This window comes from Coregonus clupeaformis, chromosome 30 (genome assembly GCF_020615455.1).
Source record: "Coregonus clupeaformis isolate EN_2021a chromosome 30, ASM2061545v1, whole genome shotgun sequence".
NCBI lineage: Eukaryota > Metazoa > Chordata > Actinopteri > Salmoniformes > Salmonidae > Coregonus > Coregonus clupeaformis.
Window position 1 is genome coordinate 46612673 of NC_059221.1, and position 23725 is coordinate 46636397.

Consider the following 23725-nt stretch of genomic DNA (forward strand, 5'->3'; position numbering starts at 1 on the left):
TGTAACTCTGTGTTGTTGTTTTTTCCGCACTGCTTTGCTTTATCTTGGCCAGGTCGCAGTTGTAAATGAGAACTTGGTCTCAACTGGCTTACCTGGTTAAATAAAAGTGAAATAAATAAATAAAAATAAAACAGATCGTGTCTGGCCAGAGCCACCGAAAAGATGGCTAGAAGTAGCCCGAAAGCCCAGATGGAGAGGATCCAAACCCGAATCCTGGCCTTCGTCTTCTCGTTGTGAAATGGGAAAGCGATGGCCTGGAACCGTTCCATGCTGATGCTGAGCAGAGGGCATGCCATAGGTGAACTGCTGCAGGGAGCACAGCAGGACGGACAGCAACACCTCCTCTAACCCCCCTCCAGTAGCACAGACAGCAGAAAGAGGGCATTTCAACAGGTCGTTGGCAGCCAGGTTTACCAGCAGCGCGTTGTTGGCAGTCTGCACAGTCAGTCCTGTACATCACCCAGCACACCAACAGGTTCCCCAGCAGTCCCAGGAGAAAAGTCAGGCTCAACACCAGACAGTTGAACATGAGGAACCTCATGAAGCTGGTTGAGAGAATGCCAAGAGTGTCCAAAGCTGTCATCAAGGCAAAGAGTGGCTATTTGAAGAATCTCAAATATAAAATATATTTGGATTCGTTTAACACTTTTTTGGTTACTACATCATTCCATGTGTCATTTCATCGTTTTGATGTCTTCACTATTATTCTACAATGTAAAAAATAGTAAAAATAAAGAAAAACCCTTGAATGAGTAGGTGTTCTAAAACCGGTAGTGTATATATTTTTCTTAATCAGAATTGGTCTGCCTGTGTAAACGCAACCCATGTTCTCCTCCGAGTTTCTAGAATCAGATGGAGTAAAAATGACAAGGGGCATCAAATAAGGTCTGAAAGGAGGCATATTGAACAAAGGTATCTTTATTACAAAAGTACATACATAAACATGTACACCAAGTAGGCATAATAATAATGCATGTAGTACATTTATTTATCATGCAATAATATTAGCATAAGTCCACTATTTTACATTCGAAATTAACACATGTACAGCAAAATAACATTGTTAAGTGGAAATCAGTGATTGCCTTAAAATAACTGAAGAAATTATTAATGTCTGTTCACCATTTGCTGCTCCAACAAAGAGATCTTTAACGTTTTAACCATCTTTAACTTTTCAAAACTTTGTGTTTGTTTCACTGATAACAGCAGACATTAAGTGGACAGAATAGCTCATGTCTTTGGCAGAAGTTTAACTCAGTTTCTCTGGTCTAAGTGTGAAGCCCTGCGTTAGTGTTTTAACAGTTCTTCCATGTACACAGAGTTCATACGGTAGGCAGCCATCCAGCTGGAGGCCATACTGTGGTAGCCATGGTAACCCTGGTGGTGAGAGGGGGGCATGGAGGCGTAGTAATCCTCCCAAGCTCTGTAGTAGGCCCTCCAGTAGCCCTCATAACCCTCTCCATTCTCCTCCTCCACTACCTCACTCCCTCCATCCCTCTTCCTGTCACTCCCTCGATTCTCAGGCACCTTCCTCCAGCTCTCCTCTAAAATATCTCTCTCCTTCTCCCTTTTGACTTTCTTCGCCGTCTCCCCCCTCCACTGCTGTGCTGCAGCCTCTCTGCCCTTTGCCTTCCCCAATGAAGGTTCACCCTCCCCGGGGTTTGTACTCACAGCTCTCCCCTCTGGTCTGGGGAATCTGTGGTGGCTGGGCTGGGGTACAGATGGTGAGTTGGGATGGCTTCTAGGTGGCGCAAACTTTGGTTTCCTGGCCAAATCCACGACTGTGGATTGCTGTGCAGATTGAGTTTGAATCGGCATGATTGGTTTGTGTTCAGCTGCTCTGGACTGATCTGCGGAGCTCTGCGTCGACTCGTCAGCCTGCCGGTCTTCCTCCATGTCCGAGTCAGAGCTGGACCCATCAGAGGTCGACTCCAAAGTTGAGGGGTCAGAGTTCGCCTTTAGAGGCGGCTGTGTGCGTGTTGGTGGACGCTCTCCGTTCCGTGTCATGTGTGTGTGTGTGAGCGGCACATAGTCATTCTGGAGTGTGTGAGACTCCTCGTAGCTGTGCTGACCGTTAAATCCCTCGCCGTCGTCTCCGTGACCTCTGAACTGTCGGATGACCTCTACCGTCCTCCCCAGCCCCTCCCTGATGAAGCTCTGGAAGTCCAGCTCTGCCTGCTGGAAGGTCATGATCCCTGACCTTTGACTCTTGAAGGCGCTGAGCGGAGGGATCTTGGGCAGGGCATCCTGTTGCTCTTTACGGGAGAGAGCTAGGGAGGCCCCAGGGCCTACTGAAGCCCTGGGAGCAGGTAGGAGGACATCCAGGGCAGGGGACACATTTTTGGGCTTCGGCCCAGCCTTAGCCCCAGGCCTGGCTGTGTGCTGGCTCTTACCTGGTCGGCTGGGTTCAGTTCTCTCTGGGTAGACAGGGCTGGGGTCCTGATCCTGGTCCTGTTCCCTGGAGGGTTTAGGGGCTGGGGATTCGGTCTTAGCCCGTCTCCTTTTCTCTGTCTTGGGGAACACCTGGGAGTTAGTCCCTTGTGTCAGGGCCTCCACAGTGATGTCCCAGTCACAGGGCTCCTGCATCAGCCCTGGCTCTATGGGGTCTGGAGGAGAGATGTTGGGGTTAGGAGATTGATCACAATAACACAACACACATGCTCCATTTATAAAAAGAACCCACAATCTGATCTAAATGACTGAAAACACAACTAAGGTCACAAAGATGTCACAAGGACATCCAGATCTTACCTGGTAGAGCGCAAAGAATCAGGTTGCACTTCTGAGCGATGGCCATCATCTTATTCTCCTCCTCGCCATGGCAACAGTAGGTCACCGCCAGCCCGTGTGTACCTGGGACAAAAGAGAAAACACTCAGTATGAGGTCCCATGAAGCTAGCAGGTGTGTGTGTAAGAGGGAAAAACAAAGAAGAGTTCTGACAACAGAAAGATGCCACTCCAGCCAGCCTGAGGTTGTCATGAAAACCCAGAGAGTTTGTAGTCACCTAGAGGGTTCTGTCTATCACCTCCACAAACACGGCTGAGTGATTAACCAGCCTGTTGACCTTGGGGCCAATCTAAAGACTGAGTGCTACAGACACTAGGAACAGGCCGATGTCCTAGCCCTGTGATTGGGATGTAATAATAATAATAATAATAATAATAATAATATGCCATTTAGCAGACGCTTTTATCCAAAGTGACTTACAGTCATGCGTGCATACATTTTTGTGTATGTAATGGCTGTGTTGACGGGCAGAACTCACCAAAGCGTCCGGCTCGTCCTATACGGTGCATGTAGGTCTCCCAGTCTTGAGGAACATCCAGGTTGATCACCAGATTCACCTTCTCAGCATCTATACCCCTGGAGGTCTGGGAGAGAAGAGGATGGAGATGGGGGAAGCTGCTTTTAGCGAGTGATACAGAAATGTTCTGTTCTTGAGGATATTTGTGAGGTTAGGAGAGCCCTTTGTGAGGTTATTGTGGAGATGAGGTAGGTGTGATCTGAGGTAGCTGAAACACTCACCAGGTCAGTAGAGATGAGTACTCTACACTGGTACTGCTTCAGTTTAGACATGGCCTCCATTCTCTGGTCCTGACTCAGACTACCTACACACACATTACAGCATATTACATCTGATTTCGTTTTATTATGACAGTAGACTAGTAGTAGTCACAGTAGAATCTAGTAAGAGTAATGTACTCTAGTATAGTGCCCCCTGCTGGCCCTGGCCCTCTCACCTGAGATACAGACTGCAGGAAGGCCCTTTGAGGACAGGATGTCTGCTAAATGCTGAGCCCTGCAGGGATGAAAACCATACAATAAGAAATGATTGAACAAAAATAAAAATGCAAAAAAGAAAAATAATACTACTAATAGGGTGACTACACTGCAAAAACAAATGACTGTGTTGACAGTTATTTACATAGCTAGTTGATGTTACAGTAACACTCTAGGTGAGGGTCCTACCTGGTGTGCAGGTTGGAGAACACCAGAGCTTGATTGAAGGGAACTTTACTGAACAGCTCCAGCAGGTGTAGAACCTTCTCCTCAAACACCTTATGGGGCATGGCATGGGAGTGAACCAGCCTGTAGTACTGCTTCAACCCTGAGGGGTGCAGAATACACATCTCAGTGAAATAAACACACATCACAATCTTGTTGCTAATCTTGACCCAAAATCATGGAACATCTGTGTGTCTGTCTGGGACGTGATGCCTGCTGTACCTGGATGTTACTGGTTGAGCTGTGATACTGACCTATGAGTCCAGGGTCGGAGGGGTTAAGTCTGACGAAGGTGGGCTCTCTCATATAGTGGACCAGGTGCTGGGCAAGGGATTCTGGGTAGGTGGCAGACAGGGCCAACATCTGTTTGTTGACCGGCAGAGAGGAGAAGATCCAACTAGAGAGATAGAGCATAGAATTAGGAATAAGAATACTATAAATGGACATGAACCTTCTTATGATGGTATAAAAGGTCAGCCATTTTGGTGTGGCCAATAGCGCAGTCTCCAAACAAACATTTTAGCTTTTGGCTGCAGACACAACATGTTGGTGTTTTAAAGCTAATTTCCTGCAATTCTACACATTTTGCCATTGGGCTGAGAGAATTTGCAGTTTTAAAGCTAAATTTCCCGCAATTCTACACATTTTGCCATGGCTTATGCTGTGTTCTTACTCTATCCCAGTAACTAAAAAATTATAACAAAATCAATGGGGGCCCCATGCCATGATATTTTTGGAATTTTAGATTGTCCCCAACTGTCTAGTTTTTATTTTGGTGATTCTTAGTTATCAAAGAATCTTATTTAAAAAATATATAGCTCCATTATCCTTTCTACATACTTTATATCTGCCTTTAGTCATTTAAGTTTACACTGAAAACGTTTTAGCATCCCTGAATGCTATTTTTTCTTTAAAGTCACTGCTAACTGAATATAGGGGAATGACTGATGACAATCTTTTTGGTTGACAATAATTATATTACATAATTTATGATATATCACATGCCTTCCTTTATTTTCCTGCATACGTAAAAGCAGGAAATGCATCACCTATGCCTCTACTGTCATTAATTCCAATTAGACTGGTTTGGATGTCTCCCTGACCACAATGGCTGCCATTTTCAGGCCATTAAGGCTCTTTAACGGTTTAGCCGGTCTAGTAATTTAATAGGATCTCTATGAGACAGACAGACAGACAGACAGCAGACAGACGTCAGTCTGGTGGAGTTGAGCCATTGTGTGTGTGTGAGTGTGTGTCTCTCACTTGATCTGGTCCTGGAAGCTGCCTTCCTCCAGTAGTTTGTCAGCCTCGTCCAGCACAAACAGACGGATGCTGGCGGTAGCCAACAGACCCAGCTCAATCAGCTGCTTGATACGTCCTGGACAGGGAAGAACACATCGATATGAAATTATACTTATGATACATTTTTACATTTACATTTTAGTCATTTAGCAGACGCTCTTATCCAGAGCAACTGACAGTTAGTGAGTACATACTTTTATTTTATTTCACCTTTATTTAACCAGGTAAGCCAGTTGAGAACAAGTTCTCATTTACAACTACGACCTGGCCAAGATAAAGCAAAGCAGTGCGATAAAAACAACAGAGTTACATATGGGGTAAAACAAACATAAAGTCAAAAATACAACAGAAAAGATATATATACAGTGTGTGCGAATGTATTAAGTTATGGAGGTAAGGCAATAAATAGGCCATAGTGCAAAATAGTTACAATTTCGTATTAACACTGGAATGATAGATGTGCAAAAGATGATGTGCAAATAGAGATACTGGGGTGCAAATTAGCAAAATAAATAACAATATGGGGATGAGGTAGTTGGGTGGGCTAATTTCAGAAAGGCTGTGTACAGGTGCAGTGATCGGTAAGCTGCTGACAACTGACGCTTAAAGTTAGTGAGGGAGATAAGAGTCTCCAGCTTCAGAGATTTTTGCAGTTCGTTCCAGTCATTGGCAGCAGAGAACTGGAAGGAATGGCGGCCAAAGGAGGTGTTGGCTTTGGGGATGACCAGTGAGATATACCTGCTGGAGCGCAGACTACGGGTGGGTGTTGCTATGGTGACCAGTGAGCTAAGATAAGACAGGGATTTGCCTAGCAGTGATTTATAGATGACCTGGAGCCAGTGGGTTTGGCGACGAATATGTAGTGAGGGCCAGCCAACAAGAGCGTACAGGTCACAATGGTGGGTAGTATATGGGGCTTTGGTGTCAAAACGGATGGCACTGTGATAGACTACATCCTATTTGCTGAGTAGAGTGTTGGAGGCTATTTTGTAAATGACATCGCCGAAGTCAAGGATCGGTAGGATAGTCAGTTTTACGATGGCATGTTTGGCAGCATGAGTGAAGGAGGCTTTGTTGCGAAATAGGAAGCCGATTCTAGATTTAACTTTGGATTGGAGATGCTTAATGTGAGTCTGGAAGGAGAGTTTACAGTCTAACCAGACACCTAGGTATTTGTAGTTGTCCACATACTCTAGGTCAGACCCGCCGAGAGTAGTGATTCTAGTCGGGCAGGCGGGTGCAAGCAACGTGCATTTCGTTTTACTAGTGTTTAAGAGCAGTTGGAGGCTACGGAAGGAGTGTTGTATGGCGTTGAAGCTCGTTTGGAGGTTTGTTAACACAGTGTCCAATGAAGGGCCAGATGTATACAAAATGGTGTTGTCCGCATAGAGGTGGATCCGAGCGTCACCAGCAGCAAGAGCGACATCATTGATATACACAGAGAATAGTCGGCCCGAGATTTGAACCCTGTGCCACCCCCATAGAGACGGCCAGAGGTCCAGACAACAGGCCCTCCGATTTGACACATTGAACTATATCTGAGAAGTAGTTGGTGAACCAGGCGAGGCAGTCATTAGAGAAACCAAGGCTATTTAGTCTGCCAATAAGAATTACATTTACATTTTAGTCATTTAGCAGACGCTCTTATCCAGAGCGACTTACCGTTAGTGAATACATTTTATTATTATTATTATTTTTTTATACTGGCCCCCCGTGGGAATCAAACCCACAACCCTGGCGTTGCAAACGCCATGCTCTATCACCTGAGCTACATCCCTGCCGGCCATTCCCTCCCCTACCCTGGACAACGCTGGGCCAATTGTGCGCCGCTCATGAGTCTCCCGGTCGCGGCCGGCTGCGACAGAGCCTGGATTCGAACCAGGAACTCTAGTGGCACAGTTAGCACTGCGATGCAGTGCCTTAGACCACTGCGCCACTCAGGAGACGTGAATGCGGTGGTTGACAGAGTCGAAAGCCTTGGCCAGGTCGATGAAGACGGCTGCGCAGTACTGTCTTTTATCGAGCGCGTTTATAATATCGTTTAGGACCTTGAGCGTGGCTGAGGTGCACCCATGACCAGCTCGGAAACCGGATTGCATAGCGGAGAAGGTACGGTGGGATTCGAAATGGTCGGTGATCTGTTTGTTAACTTGGCATTCAAATACTTTCGAAGGGCAGGATGGATATAGGTCTATAACAGTTTGGATCTAGAGTGTCACCCCCTTTGAAGAGGGGGATGACCGCGGCAGCTTTCCAATCTCTGGGGATCTCAGACGCTACGAAAGAGAGGTTGAACAGGCTAGTAATAGGGGTTGCGACAATTTCGGCGGCTAATTTTAGAAAGGGTCCAGATTGTCTAGCCCAGCTGATTTGTAGGGGTCCATATTTTGCTGCTCTTTCGCAACATCAGCTATCTGAATATGGGGGAAGAAGAAGCGGAGGGGGGGGGGTATGGGCAAGTTGCAGCGGAGGGTGCAGAGCTGGTGGCCGGGGTAGTGGTACCCAGGTGGAAAGCATGGCCAGCCGTAGCAAAATGCTTGTTGAAATTCTCGATTATCGTAGATTTATCGGTGGTGACAGTGTTTCCGAGCCTCAGTGCAGTGGGCAGTTGGGAGGAGGTGCTCTTATTTTCCATGGACTTTACAGTGTCCCAAAACTTTTTAGTTAGTGCTACAGGATGCACATTTCTGTTTGAAAAAGCTAGCCTTTGCTTTCCTAACTGATTGTGTATATTGGTTCCTGACTTCCCTGAAAAGTTGCATATCGCGGGGACTGTTCGATGGTAATGCAGTACGCCACAGGATGTTTTTGTGCTGGTCAAGGGCAGTCAAGTCTGAGGAGAACCAGGGGCTATATCTGTTCTTATTTCTGAATTTTTTGAATGGGGCATGCTTATTTAAGATAGAGAGGAAAGCACTTTTAAAGAACAACCAGGCATCCTCTACTGACGGAATGAGATCAATATCCATCCAGAATACCCAGGCCAGGTCAATTAGAAAGGCCTGCTCGCTAAAGTGTTTTAGGGAGCGTTTGACAGTGATGAGGGGTGGTCGTTTGATCGCGGACCCATTACGGACGCAGGCAATAAGGCAGTGATCGTCAAGATCCTGTTTGAAGACAGCGGAGGTGTATTTAGAGGGTAAATTTGTCAGGATGATATCTATGAGGGTGCCCATGTTTACAGATTTAGGGTTGTACCTGGTAGGTTCGTTGATAATTTGTGTGAGATTGAGGGCATCTAGTTTAGATTGTAGGATGGCCGGGGTGTTAAGCATATCCCAATTTAGGTCACCAAGCAGTACGAACTCTGAGGATAGATGGGGGGCAATCAGTTCACATATGGTGTCCAGGGCACAGTTCGGGCTGAGGGGGGTCTGTAGCAAGCGGCAACAGTGAGAGACTTATTTCTGGAAAGGTGGATATTTAGAAGTAGAAGCTCAAACTCTTTGGGCACAGACCTGGATAGTATGATAGAGCTCTGCAGGCTCTCTCTACAGTAGATTGCAACCCCACCCCCTTTGGCAGTTCTATCGAGACGGAAAATGTTGTAGTTGGGGATGGACATTTCTGAATTTTTGGTGGCCTTCCTAAGCCAAGATTCAGACACTGCTAGAACATCAGGGTTGGCGGAGTGTGCTAACGCAGTCAATAACTCAAACTTAGGGAGGAGGCTTCGGATGTTAACGTGCAAGAAACCAAGGCTTTTACGATTACAGAAGTCAACAAATGATAACGCCTGGGGAGTAGGAGTGATACTGGGGGCTACAGGGCCTGGGTTAACCTCTACATCACCAGAGGAACAGAGGAGGAGTAGAAAAAGGATATGGCTAAAGGCTTTAAGTACTGGTCTTCTAGTGCGTTGGGTACAGAGAAAAAAAGGGGCAGGTTTCCGGGCGTTGTAGAATAGATTCAGGGCATTATGTACAGAAAAGGATATGTAAGGATATGAGTACAGTGGAGGTAAACCTAAGCGTTGGGTAACGATGAAAGAGATAGCATCACTGGAGGCACCGATTGAGTCGGTCTCCGTGTGTATGGGGGGGTGGGCCAAAGGAGCTATCTAAGGCAGGTTTAGCTGGGCTGGGGGATCTACAGTGAAATAGTACAATAAGAAATAACCGAAACAGCAATAAGCAAGGCATGTTGACATGGGAGAGAGGCATAAAGTAATCACAGGTGTAATTCGAGAGAGCTAAGACAACAGCTGGTAATGGCGACAAAGTTTGGGCTGAGGCTAAACATAAACAGGATGCGGTACCGTATAAAGGAACAGTCCAGCAGGTATCAGCTGTATAGCTGAGTTATCATAAGGTCCGGTGAACAGCAATAGGATAGTTCGGAGGTAGTTCGGGGGCTGCTATAGCACTAGCAAGAGGCCACGGCTAGCGTGTGCTAGCGGGCCGGGGCTAGCAGATGGATCTTCGTGGTCGACGTTGTAACGGGAAGCCTGTTGTAACCACATCAGACGATTTCGTCGGCAGACAAGTCGTGTTGGATCGGCGGGGCTCCGTGTCAACACTAGGAGTTCCCGTCCGGTTGACAGAGAGGTAGATAGCCGGGAGATGGGCCTGGCTCAAGGCTAACTCAGGGCTGATTAGACAACCACAAACGTCCATTTGGTTGCAGCTAGCTAGTAGCGATGAAATCCGGTGTTAAAGGTTCAGTGATTCCGGCAGAAAAACCGATATGTTTAGGGTCGATAACGCGCTGTGCAGACTGGCCGAATAATAGTCCAGGCTAGAGCTGGCTGGCTGGTAGGTAGTGCAGGCCACGGCCACGGACAATGGTGAATACCGCTAACGGTGGCTAATAGCAAGTAGCTAGTTAGCGATGATCCGGTGTTAAGGTCCAGTGATTCAGTGGTTCCGGCAGAAAATCCGATATGCTCTGGCTCGATAGCGCGATGTGCAGACTGTGCAGACTGGCCGACAATTGTCCAGGCTAGAGCTGGCAGGTAGTGCAGGCCACGGCCACGGACAATGGTGAAGACCGCTAACGGTGGCTAATAGCAAGTAGCTGGCTAGTTTCAGCCAGAGGTTCTGGATAAAAATGTATGAAGAAACAACAGAATCCGTTCCACATTGGGTGAGGCGGATTGCAGGAAAGTATATTTAGTTAAAGGATGGAAAGTGAGATTGAGAAATATACGAAAAAAAACAAAAAACTGGCTATTTACATAAGGACACTACAGAAAACACGACTGCACTGCTATGCCATCTTGGAAACATACATTTTTCATACTGGTACTGTTTGATACATATGATACTGTTGCCATGGTTATTTACTTATAAGACAAACAAACTGTATAGGTTCAGTGACCTGGTGATCCCACAGCGATGTGGCACTTCTTGAGACTGATCTTGTCCTGGCTGACGGGCGTCCCCCCAATGAAGACATGACACTGCAGGCCCTCCATGGCACTGCCTATAGCCATCACCACAGAGTGGATCTGCACCGCTATCTCACGGGTCGGGGCTAGCACCAGCACCTGTCACAGGAAGGGAAATATTGGTCAATGCAAAATGTCCATGCTATGTCAAAGATTTGCCTGTAATCTGTCCAAATATGGATTCAAGCAAACAGATGTCATAGATGACATTCAACCATGACATGTGAAATGAGTGAATGTCTCCTTTACAATAAATTGAGTGAGTTGAGTCACCTGTGTGGTAGTGTTCTCAATCACCAGAGAGTCCAGGGCGATGGTAGAGAACACACAGGTCTTCCCTGTGCCAGACTTGGCCTGCACTATCAGATCTAGAATACAGCACACAGACATGAGGCATGTAGGTTGCCAGCTTCCTGTCCTAAATAGCTATCTGTAAATATTTTGTAAACGATGAAAACACTTGCGCATGTGTCAGGTGACAAACACACCTGAGAGCCATGCACATTACATTTATTTGACAACTATTTTGACAAATTCGATTTAATGATACTTTACTGTGGATATTTTGTCCACTTCTAGATGACTGAAAGACCAACCAAATGGACAACTGCCAGAGTTATGCTGTGTTCATAACCAAGTGGGAAGGTGGTATTTACCACATACCACTGGGATAAATCCACTTGAATGCTCCTCCAACTCCTACTAGTGGGAAACTCATCCATGATCCCTGAGATCAGACTTCTCCCACATGCTGACCTCTGACATCACCTAATAGCAGCTCAGGCTGTTAAATCAGACTGAAGAGGATGCGAGACACCCCACTTGGTGTTTTTTTCTGGTTCAATTAAAGTCAATGTACTAGGTAGATCAGACCCAGCTGTTAATGCATTGGTGTCTATGGGAGACAATGATAAAAGGCCTAAGTGAACCATCTTTATTTATCCACAATTTTTGGTTAAATGTATCAAAACATTATTTATAAAAAACTATCTATTAACTTTTTTTGAACACTATAATTTGTTTACAAGCATTTTAGTTAATGGTTGACACAGCTTGTTGGCCATTAGCCAATCAGCGTTTCACAACGAGTTCAAAGCACGTGAATGCATCCAACTGGTATTTACGACTTCACAACGAGTAATTTCCACCATCCCACTTGGTTATGAACGCAGCATAAATTCTAACGAGATTCTATTCGAAATTCTAACTTGTAAAGAGACTAGAATACAGGCAGTTAGCAGGTTACAACATAAAATTGTTGCCTGCTGGCTAGCTAGCTAGCTAAAATGTAACTACTGTAGTAGACGCTGACGACCAGATCATACCGAGTCCGCATCGCCCCAACGGAATGGCTTTGAGCTGGATTGGAGACGGTTTCTTGAATCCAGAAGCCGCCAGTCCATCTAGCACGGGCTGCGACAACAGCAGGGCGTTGAAGTCGATACCGTCCGACAAGACAACATCATCAGTCCGTTTTCGCGTTTCAATATCGTGGGCAGCCTTCTTCATGGAGGAAGCCATGTTTCACTCAAACCCAGTAGTATCGCGAGATGTTACTGTTTCTCGTGATTAGACGTTTTCTTTCTTGTGTCCCTGTTCTCAACCTTTTGTCGCCATCTACTGTTTGGTCAAAGATGGTGGATACATTAAGATACTGTAGTTCTCTCAGGGCGTTTACCATTGAAAAAAATGGTATGCTGAAGGGGGTGGCTCTCCCATAGACACCAGTGCGAGAGCAGCAGGGTCTGGTCTATGTGGTTTATTGACTGTAATGTAACGAGAAAAAATGAGGGAGTGGGGTGTCTTGCTTCCTCTCCCGTCTCTGGTACAGTATCCATTGTTTTATTTTTGTAATGTATATTCTTAGTCAGAGGGAAGATCGCATACTCCTCGAGTCCTCTCTCCTCGTCTTCTTCTCCAAACCAATTGGATGAGAAAGCAAGAGGCCCCGCCCCTCTGACCTTCTCCTCCAATGGGTTTTGAGAAGGAGACGAGGAGAGAGGACGAGAGGAGTATGTAATTGAGATCTTCCCAGTGCATCATCTCTTGATTAACAATTTATTTGGCTTATGCCATCCATAAAACCTGCATCTTTGTAATGATAATGCCACACAGCTTTTCTTATTATCCGATAACAGACACACACACTCAAACACAGATGCAAACAAACACAGACACACACATGGGAGAGAGAGAGAGAGAGAGAGAGAGAGAGAGAGAGAGAGAGAGAGAGAGAGAGAGAGAGAGAGAGAGAGAGAGAAGTATATTTTAGGCTACCAGGTCTCTCACCACAGTCAATTATGTCAAACTATGGGTGTTCAAGGAAGCCATCACTTAATGGTTTTCTCATACTTCTCCTCTGAACATTTGAATTGGGAGGCCTGCCATTGGTCAGCTGCCGACAAGTAAACTGTCCCTGCGAGAGGCGACGACCTGTCAGGTGAGAGGAGAGAGCAGATGGCGCGCCGGAGGGGACACTCAGAGAGGAGTGACAGATCTGGCAGTGCATTGAGGTATGGGGTTGAGGAGCTGAAGGCTTTGGACTGAGGAGGGTTATACATTTTTATACAAGGCAGGCCAGATCATGAAATTAAATGCAAAAATATTTTTGATTTCAGAAACACATTTGAATAGACAGGAGTAAGCCCCTTGATGTGAAGAGTGAATTACAATATTTTGATGAATGAATTATTAGAAAATGTGAATCCTCCTGTAGATTACTTGGATGGAAAGGGACAATGAAGCAACAAGGGTCATTTCCATGGAAAAGGACCCATGAGCACCAACGTGAAGTTCATAGGAGCATGTCAAATCTGGTGTCAAATGAAAGCTAAGAGTCTATATTTTTAAGAAATGAAGGCATATATACATTTTCAAAACGTTCTAGCTTAAATATTAGGAATTAGCAAGTGCTTTAATTTCTGGTCAGATGGAAAAGGGGTCTTTGAAAACATCTACCAGAAAAAGTCTTAAAAGGTATTAGAAATACATGAAAACACAATCATGTTGAAGTAAAGACCCCTGCCAACTAATATCAACACTTATATTTAGTTTTGGAGAAATTATTTGCCTTGTGTACGTTTAAGAAACATTGCACTGTGCCTTAAAATTCTGTTACCAAAATCCTGCATATCTTTAAGATATTTTCACATTTTTCTTCCTCATGAGGAGGGAGGATAATGAAAGTTCAGAGACGTAACAATGAGTTATAGTGTGTTTTTACTGATATCTATTTGGTTTATGAATTATTAAGCGATTAAAACTCGAAATTCTGTTACCAAATTCGTAAAATAATTGGGTCACCTGCTAGCTTCTACAGTCCACCGGCATTCTGTTATGTTCAGCTAACTGTTTTCTTTCTCTTTCTGTCGTTTGGTGGTCAAATGAAGTGTGAAAACAGTCTGGACAACCCCTCCATCTATCTATCTATCTATCTATCTATCTATCTACAGTGAGGGAAAAAAGTATTTGATCCCCAGCTGATTTTGTACGTTTGCCCACTGACAAAAAAATGATCAGTCTATAATTTTAATGGTAGGTTTATTTGAACAGTGAGAGACAGAATAACAACAACAAAATCCAGAAAAACGCATGTCAAATTTTATGAATTGATTAGCATTTTAATGAGGGAAATAAGTATTTGACCCCTCTGCAAAACATGACTTAGTACTTGGTGGCAAAACCCTTGTTGACAATCACAGAGGTCAGACGTTTCTTGTAGTTGGCCACCAGGTTTGCACACATCTCAGGAGGGATTTTGTCCCACTCCTCTTTGCAGATCTTCTCCAAGTCATTAAGGTTTCGAGGCTGATGTTTGGCCACTCGAACCTTCAGCTCCCTCCACAGATTATCTATGGGATTAATGTCTGGAGACTGGCTAGGCCACTCCAGGACTTTAATGTGCTTCTTCTTGAGCCACTCCTTTGTTGCCTTGGCCGTGTGTTTTGGGTCATTGTCATGCTGTAATACCCATCCACGACCCATTTTCAATGCCCTGGCTGAGGGAAGGAGGTTCTCACACAAGATTTGACGGTACATGGCCCCGTCCATCGTCCCTTTGATGCGGTGAAGTTGTCCTGTCCCCTTAGCAGAAAAACACCCCCAATGCATAAAGTTTCCACCTCCATGTTTGACGGTGGGGGTGGTGTTCTTGGGGTCATAGGCAGCATTCCTCCTCCTCCAAACACGGCGAGTTGAGTTGATGCCAAAGAGCTCCATTTTGGTCTCATCTGACCACAACACTTTCACCCAGTTCTCCTCTGAATCATTCAGATGTTCATTGGCAAACTTCAGACGGGCATGTATATGTGCTTTCTTGAGCAGGGGGACCTTGCGGGCACTGCAGGATTTCAGTCCTTCACGGCGTAGTGTGTTACCAATTGTTTTCTTGGTGACTACGGTCCCAGCTGCCTTGAGATCATTGACAAGATCCTCCCGTGTAGTTCTGGGCTGATTCCTCACCGTTCTCATGATCATTGCAACTCCACGAGGTGAGATCTTGCATGGAGCCCCAGGCCGAGGGGAGATTGACAGTTCTTTTGTGTTTCTTCCATTTGCGAATAATCGCACCAACTGTTGTCACCTTCTCACCAAGCTGCTTGGCGATGGTCTTGTAGCCCATTCCAGCCTTGTGTAGGTCTACAATCTTGTCCCTGACATCCTTGGAGAGCTCTTTGGTCTTGGCCATGGTGGAGAGTTTGGAATCTGATTGATTGATTGCTTCTGTGGACAGGTGTCTTTTATACAGGTAACAAACTGAGATTAGGAGCACTCCCTTTAAGAGTGTGCTCCTAATCTCAGCTCGTTACCTGTATAAAAGACACCTGGGAGCCAGAAATCTTTCTGATTGAGAGGGGGTCAAATACTTATTTCCCTCATTAAAATGCAAATCAATTTATAACATTTTTGACATGTGTTTTTCTGGATTTTTGTGTTGTTATTCTCTCTCTCACTGTTCAAATAAACCTACCATTAAAATTATAGACTGAAAATGTCTTTGTCAGTGGGCAAACGTACAAAATCAGCAGGGGATCAAATACTTTTTTCCCTCACTGTATAGATGACCTGGAGCCAGTGGGTTTGGCGACGTATATGTAGTGAGGGCCAGTCAACGAGAGCGTACAGGTCACAATGGTGGGTAGAATATGGGGCTTTGGTGACAAAACGGATGGCACTGTGATAGACTACATCCAATTTGCTGAGTAGAGTGTTGGAAGCTATTTTGTAAATGACATCGCCGAAGTCAAGGATCAGTAGGATAGTCAGTTTTACGAGGGCATGTTTAGCAGCATGAGTGAAGGAGGCTTTGTTGTGAAATAGGAAGCCGATTCTAGATTTAACTTTGGATTGGAGACGCTTAATGTGAGTCTGGAAGGAGAGTTTACAGTCTAACCAGACACCTAGGTATTTGTAGTTGTCCACATATTCTAAGTCAGAGCCGCCGAGAGTAGTGATTCTAGTCGGGCAGGCGGGTGCAAGCAGCGTTCGATTGAAGAGCATGCATTTAGTTTTACTGGCGTTTAAGAGCAGTTGGAGGCCACGGAAGGAGTGTTGTATGGCATTGAAGCTCGTTTGGAGGTTTGTTAACACATTGTCCAATGAAGGGCCAGGTGGATCTGAGAGTCACCAGCAGTAAGAGCGACATCATTGATATACACAGAGAATAGAGTCGGCCCGAGAATTGAACCCTGTGGCACCCCCATAGAGACTGCCATAGGTCCAGACAACAGGCCCTCTGGTTTGACACATTGAACTCTATCTGAGAAGTAGTTGGTGAACCAGGCGAGGCAGTCATTTGAGAAACCAAGGCTATTTAGTCTGCCAATAAGAATGCGGTGATTGACAGAGTCAAAGATTTTTTTGTTGTTATTTTGTCTCTCACTGTTCAAATAAACCTACCATTAAAATTATAGACTGATCATTTCTTTGTCAGTGGGCAAACGTACAAAATCAGCAGGGGATCAAATACTTTTTTCCCTCACTGTATCTATCTATCTCTCTCTGCCTCTCTCTCTCTCTCTCTCTCTCTCTCTCTCTCTGCCTCTCTCTCTCGCTCTCTCTCTCTCTCGCTCTCTCTCTGTCTCTCTCTCTCTCTCTCTCTGCCTCTCTCACTCTCTCTCTCCAGTTAATGTCACCTCTCCCCTCTCTTTCCATTTACTGTAACCAGCATCCTTACCCACTGAGCACCGACTGACACCAGACATCCATGGACGTTGAAAAGTAGTTTAAATTTGGTCAGTCCGGAACGGCTTTAATTTCAACATCCACAGATGTTAATTTTTTAGCTGGTCCATACCGGCCTTGATCTGGACCAAACATAGACATCCATGATTTGTTCAGATTTGGTTCAGTCCGGACCCGACCAAATCTGAACCAATCATAGACGTCTATGTTTCACAAGTTTGAAGAGCACAGTACAGTAGAGCATAGTAGAGCACAGTAGAGTACAGTAGAGAAAAGTTTTTAAAAGGTAAGTATAGTTCAGTACAGTCCTGCACTGTACAGTACAGTAGAGTACAGTACATTAGAGTTGAGTACCCTGTAATGTACTGTACTGAACTGAACTCTACTGTTCTGTGCTGTACTGAACTCAACTCAACTGTGCTGTACTTTGATGTCCAAATGTGTGAAACATAGACGTCTATGATTGGTTCAGATTTGGTCTGGTCTGGACCAACCAAATCTGGTCTTGTTTGGGGGCAGAGTTCACAAAAATAATTTCCAGTGTATAGAATAATACCCAAATATGCAAAGGAGGATATGTCTACCTTTGTGTACCTATACAGGATACATCGCCATGAAGAGCATGACTTTCATATCATCATGATGCATTTCTGTGTAGGACAGATCTATGGAGGACTAAAAGTGCCACAATTAAATAAATAAATACACCATTAAATAATTACTTAAATGTGTCATTAATTAATTAAAATTAGAATTAAATACATAAATGTGTTATTAAATGTGTCATTAATTAATTCAAATACCGATTAATTTTATGTAAAATACATATATAATTATTTCACTATTTACATTTACATTTCATGATCCTGCATTGCAGTGATTCATGAATTACTTAAAACTGTCAAACTGACCCATCAAAGTCAGTGGGCGGGGCTAATGCGAATCTAGTCTGATCCATTGCTTTGGTCTGAAGTAGAGTAGGCCAACCTGGATAGAGACAATGGAGGATCTCCGTGAACTTTCCAGGGAGTTGGTTAGAGACATTTTAAACTTAGCAGAGGATGTAGAAGCAGGACCTGCTGACCCAGAGCATGTAGCTAGTAAAGCAGAGGAACCTATTGAAGTTGTTGGAGTCATTTCCGCACTTTCCGACGAAGATATCGACCACAGAGTGATTGCAAATCTAGAAGAAGTTGTCCACCGCTTCTCTGGTACCAGGGCACTTCAGGCCCAACACACACAGGGACCGGGGCGTTTGGCGTTTGACATACCGAGTGCAGTTCTGGAGCATCAACTTCTTTGTGGAGTTCCCGCAGTTCAAATTGCAGCGATGTTCGGTGTGTCAAAGAGGACCATCAGGAGGCGCATGCAACAATACAGTTTAAGGTATTTACACTAAATTCATGAGTTTTCTGTTTATGAATTGCTGCTCTCATACACTCGGAAAGAATATGACGTTTAAGGTAACATTACTTGATGTTGTGTTTTTCTTGTTTGTACAGAAAGACAGATCTCTATTCAGCTGTGAATGATGAGGAGTTAGACCGTATTGTAAGTGAAATTCACAGAAGTCATCCAAACACCGGCTACAAGCTAATGCGTGGTCACCTGAATGCAAGAGGTGTGCATGTTCCAAGTGAGTAGATAATAATATGGGCATTATTTAAATGTATTTTTAATTTGGAGCTCTGCCCCTTTGAAAGGTGAAGGAAGCCCGCTTATGGAAAGACATCGCCTCTGAGATGTAGAATGTGTAGAAGAAATGTGAAGAGAAACACACATTTCAGGACGGCTGACTTGTATCATCAGGATAGACATGTCCTGTGATTTTTAGCCTCCTGTTTAATAGAGGTGGAACAATATCTGACAGTAATATTCTCAGCTGTCCGGATGTGCCCCTGCTGTAAAGGGTATAATATAATCATAGAAAAGCAAAATATCATAGGAGGCAAAAAATCTCAGGTCATCTCTGTTCGAGCATGTGGTATCTATCTATCTATCTATCTATCTATCTATCTATCTATCTATCTATCTATCTATCTATATATGTGTGTATATATATGTATATGTGTATATATATGTATATGTGTATATATATGTATATATGTGTGTATGTATATATATATATATAAATATATATATATATATATAAATATATGTATGTATGTATATATATGTATGTATATGTATGTATATATATATAAATATATATATGTATGTATGTATATATGTATGTATATGTATGTATGTATGTGTATATATATATATATATGTATATATAATTTTTATATATGTGTATATATATGTGTATGTATATGTACAATATCTGACAGTAAAGTACATTTTTGAAGCTGTGGTGGTTCTGTAATAGTTGACTGTTTTACACACACATTATTTATTTTATTATGACACCACTATATCCTCAAAATAAGTAGCCAGTGAGTGTGTGGTTATTCATTTTAAATTCCTCCCCTCAGTCTCAAGACTGCAAGAGTCTTTACGCAGAGTCAATGCAGAGGGAGTCTACATGAGACGTCTGAGGCTGCGTGTATTAAGGCGACGGCAGTATTTTGTTCCTGGCCCAAACTCTTTGTGGCATATAGATGGCCACCATAAGCTTATCAGGTCAGTGATATTAGCAGATAAACAATGCATCTTTCTATATGTTTCATTACAATTGTTATACAATAAAGTTATATTTTTTCATGTGTTTGCAACAGGTGGAGATTTGTTGTCCACGGTGGGGTGGATGGATTCAGTCGTTTAGTGGTCTACCTGACTGTGGCCGGCAATAATAGAGCTCATACGGTCTTACAGAGCTTTATCGCCGCTGTTGAGCAGTATGGGCTGCCATCAAGGGTACGGTCTGACAAAGGGGGGGAGAATGCAGATGTAGCAGAATTCATGATCAGAAGCAGAGGTACCGACAGGAATTCACACATCACAGGCAGAAGTGTCCACAATCAGCGGTAAAGAAATATGTTTGGCAACTAGGCTCACACAACTAACATACTAGTTGAATGTACTTTAGCATATGTCATAAATTAACAATTTCTCAATTTTATCCTAAACACAGAATAGAGAGGATGTGGAGAGATGTTTATGAACATGCCCTGGACCTCTTCTATCAGATCTTTACTTCATTGGAAGATCAGGAGACACTGAATCCAGACAATGAAGTCCATCTTTTCGCTCTGCACCGGATTTTCCTTCCACTGGTTCAGCAAAGCCTCGACTCTTTTCGAGATGCTTGGAACTTCCACGGTCTTAGAACTGAAAGGAATCAGTCACCACAGCAACTCTGGAGAAGTTACAGAGAGCAAGGCCCTGAGGAGGATCCTACTGAGGTTAACAATGAACTTTAAACACTTTCTTAAAATTGTTTCCCCAAAGGAATTATGGGAGAAAAAATGGTGCTAAATGTGGTACTTTAAATGAAACATTTACTATAGATTATTGTCTCTTTAAAATCTCCCGAGCTTTTAAAGATCAACCTGTGAGCTGTAGTTTCTACAGTGCATACTATGCAAAGCTGTATTATTTAAAAAAACTGAATAAGTAACATTTCATTTCTCACTGCCTTGGTGACCAAAAATAACAATCTTGTGTAAGGACATGTCAAACTAGTTTTAAGTACAAGACTGATTATGCTTGTCATCCATTCAGGTTCCTGAAGAATATGGGATCGATTGGAACGGACCTCACTGCCTTCATCGAGGCACTGTGTCAGTCCCCGAGGTTCAGCTGGCCCGTGAGCTCTCAGATGAAGAGGTTGCAATTTTGCCAGCTCCAGGAGTTTCTGTTACTGATGCACTTAGACTATATGTAGAGACTGTGGAAGTGTTATCAAGAATGTAGAAGGTAGACTGATGTCCAACCCATGTTTTTATTTGTTGTGTTAGAACAAGCAAGGAAAAACTGAAAGTTTACTTTCCTTTTAAAAGAAAGGAAAAAAAGCTGTTTCTTTGAAGCTTCCTGTCTCATTATGGTCCACAGAATGGGCCAAAGCTTCCATTCTAAACAAACAACAACAATAAAGTTATCTATTACAGAGAGACATATTGTGAGTTGGCATGTTACCTGCATATACAGATATCCTCTCACTCTACAGAACAGGAGGAAAATTCTGTTCATTTCACTGACAAAACGTGAGACCCAACATCTTCAGAACCTGTCACAACGCTGAGTTGACATAAAAACAGCACTACTAAACAACTACAACTAAATATTAGAAAAATAGAAAAACCCAGTTGCATGTTATTAATTGTCTGTAACTGTATTATCTTATCTAATTATATCCTACAGGTGTTATCTTTCTATTAACTTTTCAGTTACACACAATCTTATAGCAACACTATTGTGATGACACAAACCACTGTCTGTTTCTTTGCGATCCAACTCCTCGTTGACAATCACTGCCGGTACTACTGCACTCTCAGCTGATGTTTCAGGCCTCACTGGAACACTGTCACTGACTAGGGCTGTCTCACTATCATTTTCTTCACTTTGGCCTCCCTCTTGTTCTCTTTCTGATTCCTGCATGGGTGTCCTTGAAGTTAACACAATTGAAATGATGGTCATACTCGCTTATTTGTGTGCACAACAATAAGAGAGACATATTCCCAAAGAAAATAAATTATGCTACCCTTGCATTGCTTTAAGAAGTACATACCCATTGCAGCTCAATCTGTGCAGCTTCATCTCTGAAAAGGGAACTTCCTTCTGACAAGTGATGCAGGGGATGACTGGACCAGAGGCAGGACGTGAGCTCTCCTAACAACAACAACAAATGGCTTTTAATTAATGATTAAAAGTCACCAGTAATCTTTGTTTTGATTATGTATTAAACTAAGTCTCTGTAAATGTATGTACACAATCTAAGGGTAGATCCTGTTGAAGTGGACGTATGTAGATTGTAGCCTGTCCAATCATCGTCGATGGATCTTTCAGATAGGCAAGGGTGTATCCAGTGCTGGGACACTGAAGCAACGCAAGATTTCGACTGCGAGTAGATCCTACAAGTTTTAGAAATTCAAAGCCTCCCCCTTGTTGGAGCTTCGGAAACACTTCCATCAGTTTATTTGTTATAACCATGGGATCGTGGTCATTCCCTGGAGAAAAAAACAAAACAAAATCATAACTCACCTCACCTTAAATTAAGCAAATAAGCCTGTGATAACTATTATTGACACTATGAACACCAATTAAGTTTGAGTCACTATAAAAAGAAATGCAAATAATTTCAACAAGCCACAGACAGTACAAACTTTTTTTTACTTTTGGTAAATGCCTAGTTTCGCACTGACCTGAAAATGTTACTTTTGCTCTCCAAGTCCTGAAGTAAGAAGTTCAGCTTTAAACAGTACGCTTGGAATTTTATCCGCATTGTGGTCAGACAAACAACAGACAGTGTGTGTGTAGCTTCTTCGGCTAACTTGGACTTGTGCTGGTCGTCTCGTCATATTCCTTCTGGCTCCAATGTTATATGGCGCAAAGAGCCTTGCTACCTCCGCTGCAACACAGAAAAACGTAACAGCTCAATGGTCACCAGTCAGCTAAAACAGCCTCTACTTCTATCTTGGGATGCTCAAGCCAGCTAACACCATTTAGCCGATTAGCGAACTAGCTAGGTTTATGCTTCCCCCCATTAACAATAAACGTGTCACGCACGAAGCATCATAATACCGCATGCAAATACATGTTCGAGTCGATCTAATTTAACCTACACGTGTGTCCCGAATCATTAAATAGTAGCACACCTGGCTAACATGAAATTACTTAGCTTACCTTGGACAGGTGTACGTGATTGAGCGGCCGGTATCTGCTGTGACTGAGCTGCCGGAGTCACCGGTGCCGCGGGAGCCGTTGGACTTCTGCTCAGAGCTTCCTCAATCAAATTCGCTGCTTCTCTCAGCAGCTCCGGGCAACTTTTAGACATTTTGTCCTGCACCTCACACAGCGTCTCAACATTGGGGCTAGCAGGACCGAGTCTTCTCTTGATTTTTAGCCGTTGCAATGAAAGTTCTGTTTAACCGTGTAACTAAACCAACGTAGAGGTGAATAGCGCCACCCAGTGTATTGGAATGTGTTCAGTAGCTCTGCATCAATCCATTATCCGGAATTGATTTGTCTTGGCTTGATGCAGAGGGTAACCAATCAGGCGTTAGGTTCCGCCTACCAACTTTTGATGGGTCAGTTTGACAGTTTTAAGTAATTCAGGAAGCACTCCAACGCAGGACCATGAAATGTAAATGTAAATAGTGAAATTATTATATATGTATTTTACATAAAATGAATCGGTATTTGAATTAATTAATGACACATTTAATAACACATTTATGTATTTAATTCTAATTTTAATTAATTAATGACACATTTAAGTAATTATTTAATGGTGTATTTATTTATTTAATTGTGGCACTTTTAGTCCTCCATACAGATCAGGGACCCATGATGAAATTCCGTTACCGTAATTCTGTTACCGTGTGTAAATCCACTTCACTTACTGTAGTTCATGTCATAGCAGACATCTTTTAATCTTAATTCAGAGCAGATATTTAACAGAGTTTTTGGAAAACATGGTCACATAAAAAACGGAGGGAGATTTTACCGAAATTCTGTTACCGAACTTTGCATCTGCACAGTTCTTCCAGTAAATATGTTTTAAAAAATATTTTCAGTGTCAATTGTTAAAAGTAGTCCTTATGCATAGAGTTTATGGTTTGTTAAACTTTGAAATCAATGGTTTTTGTTTGGCATACATTTTAAAGTGAAAAATGTGAGTCTCAGCGCAATTCCTGTAGCGTGGTCCTCTGTAGCTCAGCTGGTAGAGCACGGCGCTTGTA

At 43.4% G+C, this 23725-nt stretch overlaps 1 protein-coding gene and 1 long non-coding RNA gene across 2 annotated transcripts; both read right to left on the reverse strand.

Moving 5' to 3' along the window:
* Positions 1–902: 902 nt before the first annotated feature.
* ddx20 (DEAD (Asp-Glu-Ala-Asp) box polypeptide 20) lies at positions 903–12427 on the reverse strand. The gene is made up of 11 exons (XM_041857093.2): positions 12023–12427; positions 10971–11065; positions 10628–10796; positions 5270–5384; positions 4261–4403; positions 3971–4109; positions 3742–3800; positions 3527–3609; positions 3267–3372; positions 2752–2853; positions 903–2606 (listed from the first exon to the last, which is right to left on the reverse strand). Exons 1-11 carry the CDS (start codon positions 12216–12218, stop codon positions 1288–1290), a joined length of 2526 nt encoding a protein of 841 aa, XP_041713027.1. The 5' UTR covers positions 12219–12427; the 3' UTR covers positions 903–1287.
* An 8324-nt stretch (positions 12428–20751) lies between these two features.
* Positions 20752–22271, reverse strand: LOC121546797. The gene is made up of 4 exons (XR_005996416.2): positions 22187–22271; positions 21753–21991; positions 21553–21653; positions 20752–21429 (listed from the first exon to the last, which is right to left on the reverse strand). It is a non-coding gene; the product is annotated as an uncharacterized LOC121546797 (long non-coding RNA).
* Positions 22272–23725: the final 1454 nt, after the last annotated feature.

What these genes read in the sequence shown, in the direction of transcription:
- ddx20 (XM_041857093.2), bottom strand. Translation starts at nt 12,218, where the DNA reads ATGGCTTCCTCCATGAAGAAGGCTGCCCACGATATTGAAACGCGAAAA. An exon ending in AGCTTCCAGGACCAGATCAA is followed by an intron (nt 4,404 to 5,269) that starts GTGAGAGACACA and finishes CTATCTCTCTAG; the next exon opens with TTGGATCTTCTCCTCTCTGC. An exon ending in CTCCGACCCTGGACTCATAG is followed by an intron (nt 4,110 to 4,260) that starts GTCAGTATCACA and finishes TGCACCCCTCAG; the next exon opens with GGTTGAAGCAGTACTACAGG.